Genomic DNA, 16,446 nt, shown 5'->3' with positions numbered 1-16,446 from the left:
AGAGTGCCCTCTGTTCTCCCAGTGGTCTCTGAATGTTCATTTCTTCTTGTGCTAACTGCAGTCTGGCTTTCTCTTGAGTGTGCTATAGCACTGGACAGTGCTGGCTGTTTACTCTGTCCTCCACATAACCCTGAACCTGGTGGTGCCCAGGTGTTTTCTTGTTCTTCACTGCTTTTATATAACCACTGTTAATACCTCCCCCCTCAGTGTCCCCCCACCTCCATCCTTCCACCATCCCATCTTTGAAACACATTTTCTCAGATTACAACATCCTATACTACTCAGGGCCGCAGTTTCCCACCATTGCCTTGGTACCCCTACTCATTTATTGTATTATATAAGAGCTGACTTACTATGTTCTCTCCTTCCCCACTTCTAACCATCACTGTCGGTGGCTTTAATTAGTCATGTAGATCGTCTGTGTCACATCCTGGCCTCTCACAAGCTGTCTTCTTCCTTTCAACAATTTTTTCTTCTACTCCAGGGGTCAGCAGACTCTTTCTGTAAAGGACCAAATAGTAAATATTTTCATTTTCATGGCAATAGGGTCTTTGTTGCAACTACTAAACACTGCAGTGCTAGCTTGAAAGTGCCATCATTAATATATCAACAAATGGACATGGCTGTGTTCCAGTAAAACTTTTATTTACAAAAACAGGTGAAAAGCTGAGCAGGGACTTGAAAGAGATGAGGTAGTGAACCACAGCTGGGGAAAAAGAGTTCCAGGCAGAGGAGACAGCAAGTGCAAAGACTGAAGCAGGAGTTTGCCCTGAGTTCTTTCTCCAAAAGCAGCAAAGAGGCCAGTGTGGACGGAGTGCAGTGAGCCAGGGGAAGAGTGGTGGTAGGACACGCCAGGCAGATAAATGGTGGGGACGGAGATGGACTTTGTGGGACCTCGTAGGCCATGAATAGGATTTTGGCTTTTACTCAGAGTCAGTTGGAGAGCCATTGGAGGGTTCTGAGCAAAGGGGCAATAATCAGATTTTACTCTTAACAGGATTATTCTGGCTGCTGTGGTAAGGAGAATGAGGGGCAGGGTAGAAACTTAGAAAAATTTTTTTCCTTATGTATTTTGAAGGATTTGCTTTCAGATTGGATTTTCGGCATCAGAGAAAAGAGTCAAAATTACACTGAGGTTTTTTATCCTGAGCAACTGGAAAGATATGGAAGACACTGGGGTAGAGCAGGATTTAGGGAGAAGATTGTGAGTTCTTTGGGCTTGTTTGCTCTGAGACGTCTGTGAGGCAAGCAAATGCACCAAATGTTTGAGATGTCTGGCACTCATTATAACTTCCTTGATTTCATGATAAACGGGCAATTATTCTTTACTTGAAAAAAAGAACCACTGACCTAGGTGAACTAACTGTTCCATTCAGGGGTTAACGAAAATCATATTACCAGGTACCTGGTGCTTACTGGCACTGACTAGTATACCAGTGCCTGTAGCTATATATATTAATATCCTTTATTATTCCAATGATATCCAACTCATGAATAAGTTTATAAATAACTTTTATGTTTTTCCTCGATTTTGAGCCTAAGATTAGAGTATGTTCTTTTTCGTGTGCTTCATGTTTATGTATATTATCCAGAGGAAATAGACTGATATCTTTAAGTACTTTCAGTATAAAAATAGTTATTGAAAAATATTGAGATAACATATTACGGGTACAGTTTTACATTGCATTTTTAATACATTTTAGTAGAATTTTAAACTCACCTATTTCCTGCTTATGGAGTGAATCAAGTATGGAAAAATACTTTATGCAAGAAGTGAATTTTCAGAAAGGGGTTTGAAAGATGAGAGCATTTGGGCTGATGTATCTCTAGGGAAAATTCAGTTGCAAGTGTTAAGATAATATGGTAGTAAGTTGCAAAGAGAGGATGATCTAATAAGTTTTCTATTTATTCTGTTCTCCAAGCGCTGTTGTCAGAAAAGCAACACATCTGCCCAGTACATTTTTGAAAAGGACTTATTTTTAATTTGTCAAGATAAACATTTTAAGTTTTCTCTCTAGTTATTTGTTAAATACAGATCCAAAATAAAATGAAGTATGTATTAAATTTAAATGTGTTGGAATGTTGAAGAAGGAAAAGTCTTAAATGTAGGGGATTATATTCAACCTTGTATTGGTAATAAATGTATTGTTTATTTCCCATACTGTTTATTAGCTATAGTCATCCAGAAATATAGCAATGTAGAAACTTAGAGTTGGAAAGGATCTTATAGGATCCTCGTATAGAATCATGTGACCCAGTGCTTATCAAGCATTTTTCTGTGATCTGTAGTTTTTTTTAAAAAAAGTGTGTAATATATATGTATAAAACTCAAACAAAAGTTTCCCAAAGCTTTAGCGGTTACCTTAAATGTGAAATGCACTTCAGTATATTTTATTCTTATTTTAAATACTGCCATGATCTGCACTTTTAAAAAAAGATCCTTATCTGGTCCATTCTTTGGCATGATACAGACTCCTTCAGTGTGATAGTCCTAGTTTATCATAAATAACATAGCTTTTGATTAATCTTAAAATGTAGTTGAGTACTGTACTGCTTTAATCATTTAATGTGTTGGTTTCTTGCTGATTAAATATGGAGACACCGGAGCAGCCTGATGGGCAATTATCAGCAATAGGGCTTTTCTTTTTGACCCAGATTATAGGAGGCAGAGTGGTAAAATGGTACTGGATTCTACAGTGGGTATTATAGTGATGCTATTCAGGTAAGAGCAGAGGAATTACAAATGGCCATTCTTTGTCTACTTCACCAGGCACTCTTATACATTTGATACATAGTAGGTAGGTGTGTGCATTTTGTATAAACTCAACAGAAGGACGGTATTAGCTCAAAGCTCTGTTAGGTCCTTATAATTAAAGTACAGTGTGAAAGTGCACTATCTAGAGATTTCTTTAATATGCAAGTCATCCGATGACAATAGCTTCTCTTCCTTTCTTGATATTCCTATTGTTTAAGGATATCCATGAGTAATCTCTGATTAGCTTTATATAAGTATTAGAAGATGGAATAGCAGAAAGATATGGCAAGAAGAGAGAAAATGAAGAAAGTTGGAATCACTTTTTCAAATACATAAAATAAATGATATTGATGCAGAATTGAAAGAGGAAAAATTTTTTAAATAAAGGAAACTTGAAATGATTACTAACTTTTCCAAGAAGTGAAAATGTGCAACAAGATAATCTCAAATTATTTTTCAAAGAAAACAAAGAATATTTCTAGATATTATTTGGTTTAGTAATAAGTCTGTAATTTCCTGGCACATATATAATTTTATTAAAAATGAGCAGGAAAGCCTATTAAAAGAACTATCCATTTACTTGTCTATTTCATTAAACATCTCTGAAATTCTATATTTAGTCATTTATGACTTCCATGCAAAAGAAATTGATTGTTCTCTCATGTTCTTTTGGTGTCATGTGATCAGTGTCAAACTATATGGTGGCCATATAGTTTGCAGTTATTAGTCATTTCTCCTCACTTTTACCATCTTCCTAGATTGTAATTCTCCCAAGTAATAGATATTTTGTCCAGCCAGAAGCTCCTTTGAATAATATGAGCTTGTAAATAGATCTGGACTGTTAGAAAACATTGTGATTTCTTCGAGTCAGCCCTGAATGTTACTAACCTGATACTGTAGATATTGAAGCTAATCTAAACTGGATTTAGGATTAGCTTCAGGAAATGAGGTGATAATTTGAGAATAAGAATGGAGATCATGGTCAACGGAGTTGATATGCTTTGACTTTCATGATTGATCTTGTGTTCCAGTGGCTTTTTTTGTGTATTTTTAGAATAGTTTTAAAATTAACATGGGTGGCATTCCCCACTGAATTTTCATGTAATAATTATGTTTGCTTTTTTCAGAAAGTTCTTAACTTTAAGAACTTTTTCATATTAGCAATGAATTGCTTTTAAATATAATTTAATGTTAATTAATATTAAGTTTACAAAGATTTTCTTGTCACTTCAGAAAAAATATTTGAAATGTTATTGAAACAATTTTTTGATTTCTGGTACTAAAGTTATTTTCATTTTTGAGTAGTGGATAGTGGCTTATTTGGTATTTATTAATGGGTCATATTGCTCAGTATATTGTCAAAATATGTATCTCTTATGCAACTTTAGAAATTTATGTGTTCAAATATCTAAAATTAGAACAAACTGTAGTTTCTGTGTTTGATCAGTTTGCCTTAGACAGCTAAGTCAAATTTCCAAACTTTTTATGCCCAGATTTTAAAAGTTTCTTGTTAAGACAAGTAAAGAAAATCAAAGTATAAATGCTATAATACTACGGACTTTGACAACAATAACAACAAAAGAAATATCTATATATCTTTATCTGCTTATCTTTCTACTTAATTTAAAATAAAATAAACTATATATGCATGGCTTCATATTTCAAAGAAATAGAGTGCATATATTTTTCAAATACATACAACCTAAATTAGTATTTTTATACTGGGGAGACTTTTAAAATGGTGTTGTTTTATTAAATGTATTACTCATGTTATAAGAAATAGGGATTAAGCAAAACAAAGCATCTATGCAGGTTTACCTTCAGTTTTCTAGAAATGTTAGTTTTATTTTGAGTTTGGTTTTCAGTGCTTCTTTGTTTTCTATCTGAAAAGTTTTCTCTCCAGAAATGACCAGCTTTGTCACAAAAGAGCCAGGAGTAATGGTTGAGGTGAAATTTCTCTCTAGAGTGTTGCCATTTGGCTGTTACAATGTCTGGAACTAGTAAATATATATTATATATATTATATATATATATAATATATATATATATAAAATATATAATATATATAAAATATATAATATATATATATTAAATATATATATATTAAATAAATAAATATATATATATATTTAAGTTAACAAATGAACTCAACGTTGGCATCCCTCTTTTTCGAAGGCTTGGCACGTTGCATGGCCTAACTTGGCTAATGCTTGCTCTAGCTGTGAAATATAATTAACTGCTGATGAGAATATAAAAAGTATCTGACTTAAAAGCTGCCATATTCACATCCCAGTATGTGAATCAAACCCAACTACTTCAATCCTTGCAACACAGCCAACTAAAAATGCAAAATCTACCTCATTTATAACCAGGAGTATTGCTTAGAGCTGAGAACCAGTGATTATGATGCAATACAATCTGTTCTGTATGAATTACTCTGTTAGTATTATGATAACACTGGCAGCATTGCCCTACTATGTTTAGTTTCAGGGATTTATACTAACTCTGTCATTCAAGAGAGAGAGGAAAAGGATTAGGCCTTGGGTCAGCTAAACTTTGGAAATATTTTAGCCTCAGAAACACCTTTTTCCCCATTATAAATCTCATACTTAATGCCTTAGAATTTAAATGTTTATCCTAGATAACTGTTACACTGTTTAGATTTATAAAAATGTGTACGTATTTATCCCAAGTAAAGATGATGCTAGTTTTTTTCCACTGTATCATAACAAAATTTATTCAGAATTAATCTTACCTGGTCAAATGGCTGGTTAGAAATAGTGGAGGTTATTTTAGAATGGTGTGATGAAAAAGGATTGAACTTGGTCAGATGGTTTTTATTTTTAACCATTATCATGTACTTGCTGACAAAATGCTTTTGTGAAACTGGTTTTGACCCAAAACAATGTATGTGTTTGATTATCAGGCTTGAGCAACTCTTGACTTGTTCAAAGAATAACTTACTTCCAAATGATGATGAATTCCAAGTATTAATAAGGTAGTGGTAGTCAAACTAAGAAAATTTTATTCCAGCTATAACCAGAAATTAGTACTGCTTCTCCACTTGGACCTGAAATATCCACCTCTGTTTAGCTCTATAACTCTGATCTGAAAACCTGAGATCTCATCTCCAATTGAAGATTTTACCTTGAGACAATGTGAGAAAAAAGTGGTCACTTCCTCCAGCTCACATTGTGATTTTTGCTTTTCATTTTAACTTTGATAGTATAGAAATCCACCTTATTTTCACAGAGTAACTGTCTGAGTTCTTCAAGTAGCCATACCATTATTTGAACGCGTTTAAACACAGGTTGTGTTACAGCTGCTCAATGAGGTATCTGTGAGTCTGTGTCATATAAGAAAGCCAGTGAGTTCCTTACTGTGCTGAATGACTGTGCAGAAGACTCATCATTGAGCTAAACTTTTGATTTTCTTTGGTGGCATAAGTTTAAGCAAAGGTAGCAGGCAAATTAAACACATGACTGCAATGTAAGCACACCGCAGTCTCCCTCTCCTCATCTTTAGTGTCACTCTGAATTTATGGATGAAGCACGTGACCTCTGATACTGGCAAATTGAAGAATACCCTTCACACAATTAAAGTGACAGGAGAATTGTTTGCATAGCAATCATTTTGTTTCAGACATAAGTATACTGAGCTTTGATGAAAATGTTTGTCTAAAAAGTGGGAAGAATGCCTAGCACCTGGTACAGTAAATGCTCAAAACCAGTTTTACGAAAGACTGTCTACTGTTTGCCAAGTCTCTATGAGGGATGCAAAGACTTATGAAATATGGTTCCTGTTTGATAGTGTTGATGAGAAAGAAACTCTGTGTCCTGAAGAACGGACAGGTATTAGAGTTTGTTAATAAAAGTAAAATAGGCTGCATCCATGAATTCAAGGGTGACACTATGAGAAACAAATAAGATAAGGGGAGGGATGCTGCAGCGTGTTTACATTCCGTGTGCTCTAGAGACAAATAGAGGAGCTCAGACTGAGCTGCAGTGGTCACACTCCCAGGTGCCCCCTTCTCATGTTCATGGTAACAGAAAACTCACACTTTACAAATGGTAATCCATAATTATAGGTGAAGCAAAAGCCTCTCTTTCTCTACTTTGGAGAAATTTCTGGAGAGGAATTCAGAAAAGATTTTAATAGTGAGCCAAGGATGATATCTGAAGGGGATGGAATTGGATTGTAAAGAATGGACATTCTGTTATGTCTGTGACCTTGGGAATGTCATGGGTACTGCAAACTCCCTTTGTGGATTATAGTAGCTTGTGTGACCATCTAAGTGTTCTTTTGAATCCACATTTTCCATATGGTGGTCATCACTGCATGGGGAAAGTACTAAGGACAGATCATAGTAGAAATCATGATCCTTTTTTGGTGACTTTTCAAAAGCATTTGTGTCCTATGAGTTTGCTGCTTTTCTTGGCCTCCGTTGCTCCCAGTGAAGGCCAAGCCCCCCTAAGTGATTGGATACTTAGGAAGTTTACCATCTAAGGGAGTCAGGGGGCTTAGGCAAAAATAAATAGCAGAAAAAAAAAGTAAGTGAGTTTTGCATGTGTGGTTATTTTGCAGTAAACAATGAGTACTTTAAATTCAGAAGAGAGAAACTTTGGTTTTGGCTAGTTATCACTGAACGTTTAGCTCACTGGAAAATCTAGAGTAGCGTTAATATCCTTAATACTAAATCTATTAAAGTAGATTATTTTATTAAAAGCTCTAGCTGTACATTTTTGGCTGATGATTTGGTAAATAGATTTTGGTGACTTGCTCTTAGAGGTAGCATAATAAAAACTGTTTTGGCTGGCTGGGGAGTGCTATATAGAAATTTCCCAGAAAAAAGGGAGAGTAAGAGGCATGGAGTCCATTTACTAGACTCTTAAGACTCTAGGATAATAGCAAAAGGAACGACAGGGAAGAGACTCTCAGTGGAAGAATTGCTAGAGCCTGGTAACTTTGGACATATGGAGATATAGCAATTATTGACTTTTATTTAGTTTTTGCGTGGCAATATGCGAATTATTTTACTTGTATTGTTGTATTTAATATTCTCAACCATTTTATAAAATATAAGTACTGTTATCATTACAAGTTAATTAATTTGCTTAAGATCACACAGTTAATAATTATCAGAACCAGAACTTAAACCTTGGGTCTGTCTGAACCGAAGCCCTGCTATAAAGGATGCTGACTCATCAGAAGCTAAAATAGTGTTGCTAACATTTTAATTTAGGAGACAGATGCCTATTAAAAGTCTTGGCTTAATGTTGATTGTTGGCATACATATAACACAAACTTTCTTCTCTTTTTCCTTTTTTCTTTTGTTTTAGTGCGACTTCACGACAGCATATCGGAAGAGGGCTTCCATTACTTGGTGTTTGATTTGTAAGTACAACATACTTTGTGTTTGTTTATTTTTGCTGTCTATTTGAAGATCTTGAATTAAGGATGATTTTTCTCCAAGTTACAGTCCAAATTAATGACCCTTTAATATTTTTAAATGTTCTTCAAATTACATTCAACTCTAATTCTTTTGAAATGAGGTGAATGCTCAGCATTGTTTATTTAAAATTTAAGTTAATCTTCATAAGGGAAACAGTTATGAGTCTGTTTCCTTTGGGATTGTTCATTGTGATATCATAAGTAGTTCTCAGTTTTACCTTGGGGTACAAAGATGGCTGATTATACATAAGCATAATTTTCCATTGAATTTTTTTGAAGTGTTTGTAACTTATTATCTTATATAAAAAAGAAGGCTCATGGACCCTTGAGGTTGGTTAATTCAGGGGTTCAACAACATCATCAAACTCCCATCTTTTAGCCCAGCTCACTGGCTTTGTTCTCAGACTGGCATGGTTCAAATTATTACATGGAGACATGGTAATTTATAGTGGAAGACATTGTCTCTCTTTTTTTTTTTTTTAAGAATGAAAAATTCACCTAGTAAGCCTCCCAATAATCATCTCATTGACCAGGGCTAGGTCACATGCCTACCCCTCGCCAATCACTGGCAAGGAGAATGGAGTCACCAAGATTGACTTAGACTAATCAGGATTTATAAACCAAGGTTCTATCAATAAGAATGAAGGGAAAACAGTGCTCTTGGGGAGCAGGCCACAGCATCCCCTCTGGCTGGATGGGATATAGTGATACAGGCCATACGCATTACTGCTAGGGGTTAAATAAGGATACACTTTCTGAAAATAAAATTGATACTCCATATCAAAAATGTCCATTTCATTTAACTTAGTAATTTTCCTTCTCAGAACAAAGTACATGGAAAGTATTACCCTAAATTCAGATAAAGTTTATACTGAAAGCTGTTTATTGCATTGTCCTTTATAGTGGAAAAAAAAAGAAAACCAACTTATAAATCCAATAATGGGGAATCAGTTGCATAATTACAGTACATTCATATGATGGACTACTCTCTAGCATTTAATGTGATATTTGGGGAATAGATAAGAAAAAAATTATTATTTCATGTAAAATGTGTCTAATGACAGGTTAGTACTAAGTTTGGTTAATTCAGCCCTCCAATGATGTCATTAAGAAACCAAGTTCATTCCATCTTTCTGTTCTTTGTAGTATGTGGATTTGTCCTCACCCTCAGGTTCCCCTTAATGTTCTCAAGTTTGCTGCCTCATTTTCAGGTATCACAGTGACTTCCAAAGGCAGAAGAAAAGGAAACATTAATCCCATTGCATATATTTTTATTTATAGGGAAAACCTTTCCCAGCAGTCCCTCAGAAGATAGCTGATAATGAATTACTGTTTAGAATTGCTTTTCATGCACATGTCTGAACCAAGTAGTAGTAACGGGGATAGAATTATAGCAGTTGGCTTTGACCAATCATAAATTCAATCTGTAGCAGGAAGGGAAGTCTTGCCTGTTGGATAGGCAACCAAACATGTCTGCCATATTGGTGATCCACATACTTGCTAGAGAATAGAGACTAAATCTCTGGATACGCACAGTCCTGCTGCACAAGGTTTTTTCCACAGTCATGTTCTATTCATGGCTTGTTCATGTGGCTGTAGGTTGGCAACACTCCAAGTTGCACTAGTTCTTCTTTTCAAGTCTTTCTCAAAGCTCATATTTTTACTTTTACCGTTGTTCTTTCTTCCTTCTTGATGTTCCAGCATTCCTTCTTTTATGATTTCCTTTCTTTAAGAATTTCCTGTAGCCATTCTTTTAGAGTATAGATGTGCTAGCAACAGATTCTGTTTTCCTTTTCTGAGACTGTCTTGATTTCCTCTTCATTTGTGAAGGATATTTTTGCTAGATATAAAGCTCTAGGTTGACAGTAATTTTCTTTCAATGTTGGGCCAATTCCTTCTGGATTCTTTTGTTTTTCATGAGAAATCTTCTATCATTCTAATTGCTTATCCCCTAAAGATAAGGTATTATTTCTCTTTGGCTGCTTTAAAAAATGTACCTTTGTCTATAGTTTTTAGAAGTTTGACTATGGTGTGTCTTGCCTTGAATTTCTTAAGAGTTTATCTTATTTGATATTCACTTAATCTCTTGAGTATGTAGATTTATGCCAAACTTAGAAGATTTTTAGACATTGTTTCTTTGATTGCTTTTTCAGCCTCACTTTCTCTTCTCCTTCTGGAACCCTGAGGACATGAATGTTAGATCTTTTGTTATAGTCGCATAAGTCCCTGAGGCTCTGTTCAATTTTTTAAAAATTTATTTTATTTCTTTTGTTCAGATTGGGTAATTTATATTCTCCAAGTTCACATATCCTTTCCTCAGTTTTTTTCCATTCTGCTGTTGAGCTCATCGATTGAGTTTTTAAAATTTTATTAGTTACTGTGTTTTTATCAGCTCTACCATTGACTTTTGGTTGTTTGGTGTATCCTCTATTCCTTTGTTGAGACTTCCTACTTTTTTTTCATTTAAGTGTGTTCATAATTGTTCACTGAAGCATTTTTATTATGGCTGATTAAAAAACCTGTCAGGTAATTCCAACAGCACTGTCATCTTTATATTGGTATCTGTTCATTGTTTTTTCTCATTCATATTGTGATTATCCTGATTCTTGGTATGATGAGTGATTTTGTATTATATCCTGGACATTTTGGGTATTATGAGACTCTGAATTTACTTTAAATCATCTTTTTAACAGTCCTCCTCTGATATCACAATGGCAGGGGTGAGGAGGTGCCATCTTATTACTGACAGGTGGGGGTAGAAGCCCAGGTTTCCTACTCAACCCCAATTGACACCCCTGGGAAGTGCCTCTTTACTGCTGTGCAGGGCTAAGAGCACAGGGTTTTGGTTTTTTGTGGTTTTTTTTTCTCTTTATTTAGTGAGAGAAATGCCCCCACCCCATTTTTTTAGACATGTTGTGATTTCTTGATAGGTCTAATTTGTCAGATCTTCTTTACAGTATAATCAAGCGTATGGCATTATACACTGGGATATGTCCTTCATGCTGTGATGAATACTAGAATAAAAAAACACTTTTGCTAATGCTCATTACCTAAACCACCATTCAGAACTGGGTTTATTTTTTAATTTAATTTATTTATTTTTAAAATGTATTCATTTTATTTATTTATTTTTATTGAGGCATAGTTGATTTGCAATATTATATTAGTTTTAGGTATACAGATGGTGATTCAGTATTTTTATAGATTATACTCCATTAAAAGTTATTACAAGATAATGGCTGTAATTCCCTGTGCTATACAATATATCCTGTTGCTTATCTATTTTACACGTAGTAGTTTGTATCTCTTAATTCCAAACCCCTAATTTGCCCCTCCGCCTTCCCTCTCCACTTTGGCTAATTGGGTTTAATCACAGCTCAGTCAGAGAGAAAAAATTTTTTCTCTGCCCTCTTATGTTCAATGCATGAAGGCATGTGAGTTAAACTAAGAAAAGATAGTGATTAACAGGAGAAAAGGCACAACATTTTTATTAATATTTATGTGCACATGAGCTCACAGCAAAGACATGAAATTGAAAGAAGCAATTAGACTCAGGGTGTCAACTCCTTGTCTTAGATGGTAAGAATTGCTTAGATGGAAGCAGACACCTTCCTCAAAGGGAAATTTATGTCCTGCTTTTAGGCAGATTAAGGGCGTGGAGTAGAGAATTCTTCCTGTATTTGCTGATTCTCACTTGCCTTTAGCTCAATATAATCCTTATGCCAAAGTGGCATATTTTGGCAGGGCATATTCTGATCCCCTTCAGCTCCAAAAAGCAATTCAGTGTTAGGCCAAATATAAAAGAAAGAGGCATCCTTCTTCCCATGCCATGCCGCTTTTCCACAGTCATCAAGTTATTTATATCCATGTTTTAAATTTTATAGATTTTTAAAGGTAAGATTTCCTTACTAAATGGAGGGAATGATAAGAATCACATTGTTTAGAATAAAGTTTATTTTTAAAGTGCACCATTTTTTAAAAAATTCAGCACTTAGTAATTGATGCAGAACATATAAAGAAAGCATTTCATGTGAAAACAAAATAAGATTTTCAATTACAGTGGATCATATCTGAAGCAATGATATTTGTTTGTGCTATTAATGTCTCTGAAACCAAAATGTAGAGTTTACGTTTGAACCATAGTAACATGAAATCTGCTGTTATTTTGAAATCTGTTGCAATTATTCTTCAATGTTTAAAGTTTAAGAGGAGAGTTATCAGTAATTCTCATCAAAATGCTTTTCCAGTAAATGAGATTAATAAACTAGTTAAACACAATCCAGTAAAGCACCCAGCTTTAGAGACAGTTGGAAATCAATGGCTAAAAGTGTAGATTTTCAATAACTAAAAAGAGATTATAACAAATATAAATAAATAATTCCTCTAAATTATTTAATTGTGGTGGTGGTATTCTAGGAAGAAGAAAAGTAAGTAGCTTTAGAAAAATGCACGTTTTAAACATAGTTAAGAAAAGTATGATCTTAAAGATATCAATGAAATACTCATGGAAAAATTGGAAGTCACTTTGCCAATCAGTTCCAAGATAAAATAACTACTTGAATTCCTGAAGAAGGAATGTTCTCTGTGTTTGTCCTTTTGATGATGGTTTTGGCAATGTGGTACTTGTGCATACTTCCTGTGGAATGTCAGCTATTCAGAATCTAATGGGAAGTTCTATTTTTATAGGTGTGTTGAGTCTTCTTCTAATGGAATTCTTTCCTTTTCTAAAAAGCAAAACAGAAGGGGCCATGAGTTCTATGAAAAAAAAAAAGGTGTCTTTTTGTTACTTTTAATTTATATTTTTTATTCAGATATCTATCCACTGTTTCCAACTACAAAGCGTTAATAGTCAGTTTTGCAAATAGACTCAGGAATCAGTGGGAAAGGCCTGCATGAAAGCAAAGATATCTTCACAGCAAATATTGAACTGCCTGATTTTTTAGAATCATTTTTGTCAAGGTCTGTGCCTAGAAGGGTTTATAAACACATCTCAGCAACTCCCGGAGGCAAAAGATGTGGATTTATCTGAAATCTAGCAGAAGATAAGACAGTGAAGTAATGGAGCTAGAATTACAGTCCTCAAGGGAGGAGCCTAAAGGCAGAGCCATTGGCCTTAGGAAATAAAGCAGATCCAGTCCATTTCTAGGACTGATAGGAAAAAAGACCTTGACAAGGGCAGTCATTTGAATATGGCATGTATATTTCAGGATCTATGTGTCAGAGAAGATCTGTATTATGTGCTTGTTGGGTGAATGTACACAATGACATATAGATATATCACACTTTAAGTAAATGTGTAAGAGAATGACACTTGGGTTGAATTTTGGTAATCTCAATAGGGAACTAAAATAGACTAGATTAAGGCTCAATGGAAAGCATGCTGACCTAGAATGAAAAGATTTGAGTTTCAGTCTCAAAGCCACCCAGGGCTAAACATTTAACAGTATCTTTTCTCTAAGCCTTATTTTTCTCAAAGAGAATGAGGCCATGGGTACAGATGAGAAATTTGTTAGACATCTCTCAAATTCTTTTCTATTCTGTGAAGCCAGGATGTTATTCACATCAATTTGAGATTTCTGATAGAATTAATGGGACTCCTGGTACCATTTTTAAATACTAGAAAATTTCTCACGAGTCTAAAGTATTGGAGAAAATGCTATTATTACGTCTTTAAAAAGAATATATTTTTTTTCTCTAGCAAAGTCATATCTTGGTATGCGAAGTATTTCTTTTTTTCTTCTGTTTTAAAGTGTTTGTGTTTTTGTCCCCAAATAAGAAATTCCATTCATCAAATATGTGATAGGCGCCTACTAAAAGCAAGACACTTTGCCTAATGTTTTAAGGGGGAAAAAAAAGCAATGTTTCTGAGCATTTTAAAATAAATGTCCCATTTGGGTAAATTCAGAAAGCAGTACCCTGAGAGAATCTGCTGTGCTTCCTCCTCCGGCCCCATTTTATCATATTTCTAGCAGCCAGAAGGCCTGGTCAAGTTGCATGTTTTGTGCTTATTGTTAGGAAAACATGTTGAGTTTTCGTTTTTACAAATTTGAAATTATAATACTAAAAATACTTTTTCAAAATACACTCCTTGGACTGGGGAGCTGATAGTTATATTGGTAATATTAGGGCTAAAGGATAAGTCAGACACCATCCTTTTTCAAAGATTTTATAGTTTAGCTAGGGGCTTAGATGCCTTCAAAATATCTGTGGTGTAGACCTAGTGTGGTAAAAGCTGTAAGAGTTATACAGGGGATTGGGAAAGTGAGGCAACCTTCATTCAGTCAGGGATATCAGGAAACAGTGGGAAGAACTGAAGCTGAGGCAGGCATAATTATGTCCTTGGGGATATTTCTTCGTTCAGCGAATAAACACTTGGTATGTACTCACTCTGTACCAGGCGCTGCAGATAAGCAGATTGAAGGGAAGGTGAATGACCATTTTTTGCCTTCAAAAAAACATAATGAAATGTTATGTTATGGCATCTTTTTACCTACTAGAGTATTTGGTTATATAACCAACAGGTCAGCAGCATTTACATAACACAAATATAACAAGTTTCACAGTGTCTGTGAAAACATCTGGTATGTGCGCCTAGTAACTCAGTCATCTTTATGGTAATTTAGTAAAATTCTTCTATTATGCTGATGATACTCTCCTGTATTTCACAAGGTATGTATATTCCAGTGATTATTAATTCTTTTGGGAGGTGGAGGCCTAGTATGATTTTTTTTCTGAATGCCTTTTGCTTATTATTTACAGCAAATTTTATCTGTCTTAAAACCTACCAAGTGTAATATTTCCTTTAATTTATATCACCAAACATTGTAGTTAACAAACAGTAGTAGCAAAAATAATTTTACACTCAGATCAGAATGTGAAAGCACAGTATTGAAGACTATTTACTGTTGCAAGATAGTACTTGAGCACAAGTCTCTAGGTTAAACTCCTGTCAAGAGAAAGAAAAATAAATCAAGTGCTGTGGTATTTTGCTATGTACACGGATTGGAGCAAAGAGAGATTAGATTGGAGGTGGTGAACCCAGTTAGAAGGTGGCTGCACTAACATCCAGGTAGATAGTCCCTGAAGTACATAAGGTGTTGGTAGGAATAAAGTAAAAAGGTACAGTCGGCCCTCCATATCCTCAGGTCCCACACCCACGAACCAACCATAGATCAAAAATATTTGAGAAAAGAAAAATTCCAAAGTTCCAAAAAGCAAAACTTGAATTTACTGAAGCTGGCAACTATTGACGTAGCATGTGCATTGTATTAGGTGTTATAGGTAATCAAGAGATGGTTTAAAGTATAAGGGGGGATATGCGTATAGTATAAGATCATACTGTACCATTTTATATAAGGAACTTGAGCATCCTTGGATTTTAATAGCGGCTGGGGATCCCCACGGATGCTGAGGGATGACTGTATAATCTGTCTGAAAATAATTTTTAGAACAAAGTTGTCTGCGGAATTTTGCTGTTAGTTGGCAATTTACGTGCAAGAAACAGTTAATCTACTTAAAATGGAGGATATTTTAAATAACAAAGAAACCCTGGATGCTCTAAAGATACTGCATTTCTTATTTGTTTTTAAAAACAATTGCGTTTGAATCAAAACATCCTGGCTATTGTTAAAATGAAATTTAATGTCCATTACAGTGGAAAGCTATAAATCTAGAACTGTAGAAGTTCACAGTTGGGAAAATACAGGTTTCACAATGTTATACTAAATAATTTCAGTGTTGTATTTGTTAGAGAATTAATAAAATGGTAATGAATATGTTACAAGCATATACTGCTTTATTGAACTTTGCTTTATTGTGCTTCACAGAGACTGCATTTTTTACAAATTGAAGGTTTATGGTAACCCTGCATCCAGCAAGTTTATCAGTCCCATTTTTTCCTAACAACATTTGCTCACTCTATATGTCTGTGTCACATTTTGATAATTCTCAAAATATTTCATAACCCTCGACCAGAAAAAAAGATTATGTCTTGCTGAAGGCTCAGGTGATGGTTAGCATTTTTTTTAGCAATGAAGTATTTTTTTAAATTAAGGTATGTACTTTTTTTTTTTAGACATAATGCTATTGGACACTTAATAGACTACAGGATAGTGTAAACATAACTTCTACATGCACTGGGAAACAAAAAATTCGTGTGACTTACTTTATTGTGACATTCACTTTATATTGGTGGTCTGGAACCGAGCCTGCAGTATCTTGGAGGTATGCCTGTGCATTTT

General features: G+C 34.6%; 1 protein-coding gene across 17 annotated transcripts in view; it reads left to right on the top strand.

Moving 5' to 3' along the window:
- Window positions 1-16,446, top strand: part of CAMK2D (calcium/calmodulin dependent protein kinase II delta) — a 288,328-nt gene that overhangs the window by 129,308 nt on the left and 142,574 nt on the right. For all 17 annotated transcript variants that reach the window (XM_036852771.1, XM_036852772.1, XM_036852759.1 and 14 more), the window contains exon 4: window positions 8,095-8,149. In XM_036852771.1, the coding sequence (XP_036708666.1) occupies window positions 8,095-8,149 (55 nt within the window). The remainder of the gene's footprint in view (window positions 1-8,094; window positions 8,150-16,446) is intronic.

This window comes from Balaenoptera musculus, chromosome 5 (genome assembly GCF_009873245.2).
Source record: "Balaenoptera musculus isolate JJ_BM4_2016_0621 chromosome 5, mBalMus1.pri.v3, whole genome shotgun sequence".
NCBI lineage: Eukaryota > Metazoa > Chordata > Mammalia > Artiodactyla > Balaenopteridae > Balaenoptera > Balaenoptera musculus.
The sequence above is the reverse complement of the archived record's forward strand: the minus strand, read 5'-3'. Positions and strand labels throughout refer to the sequence as shown.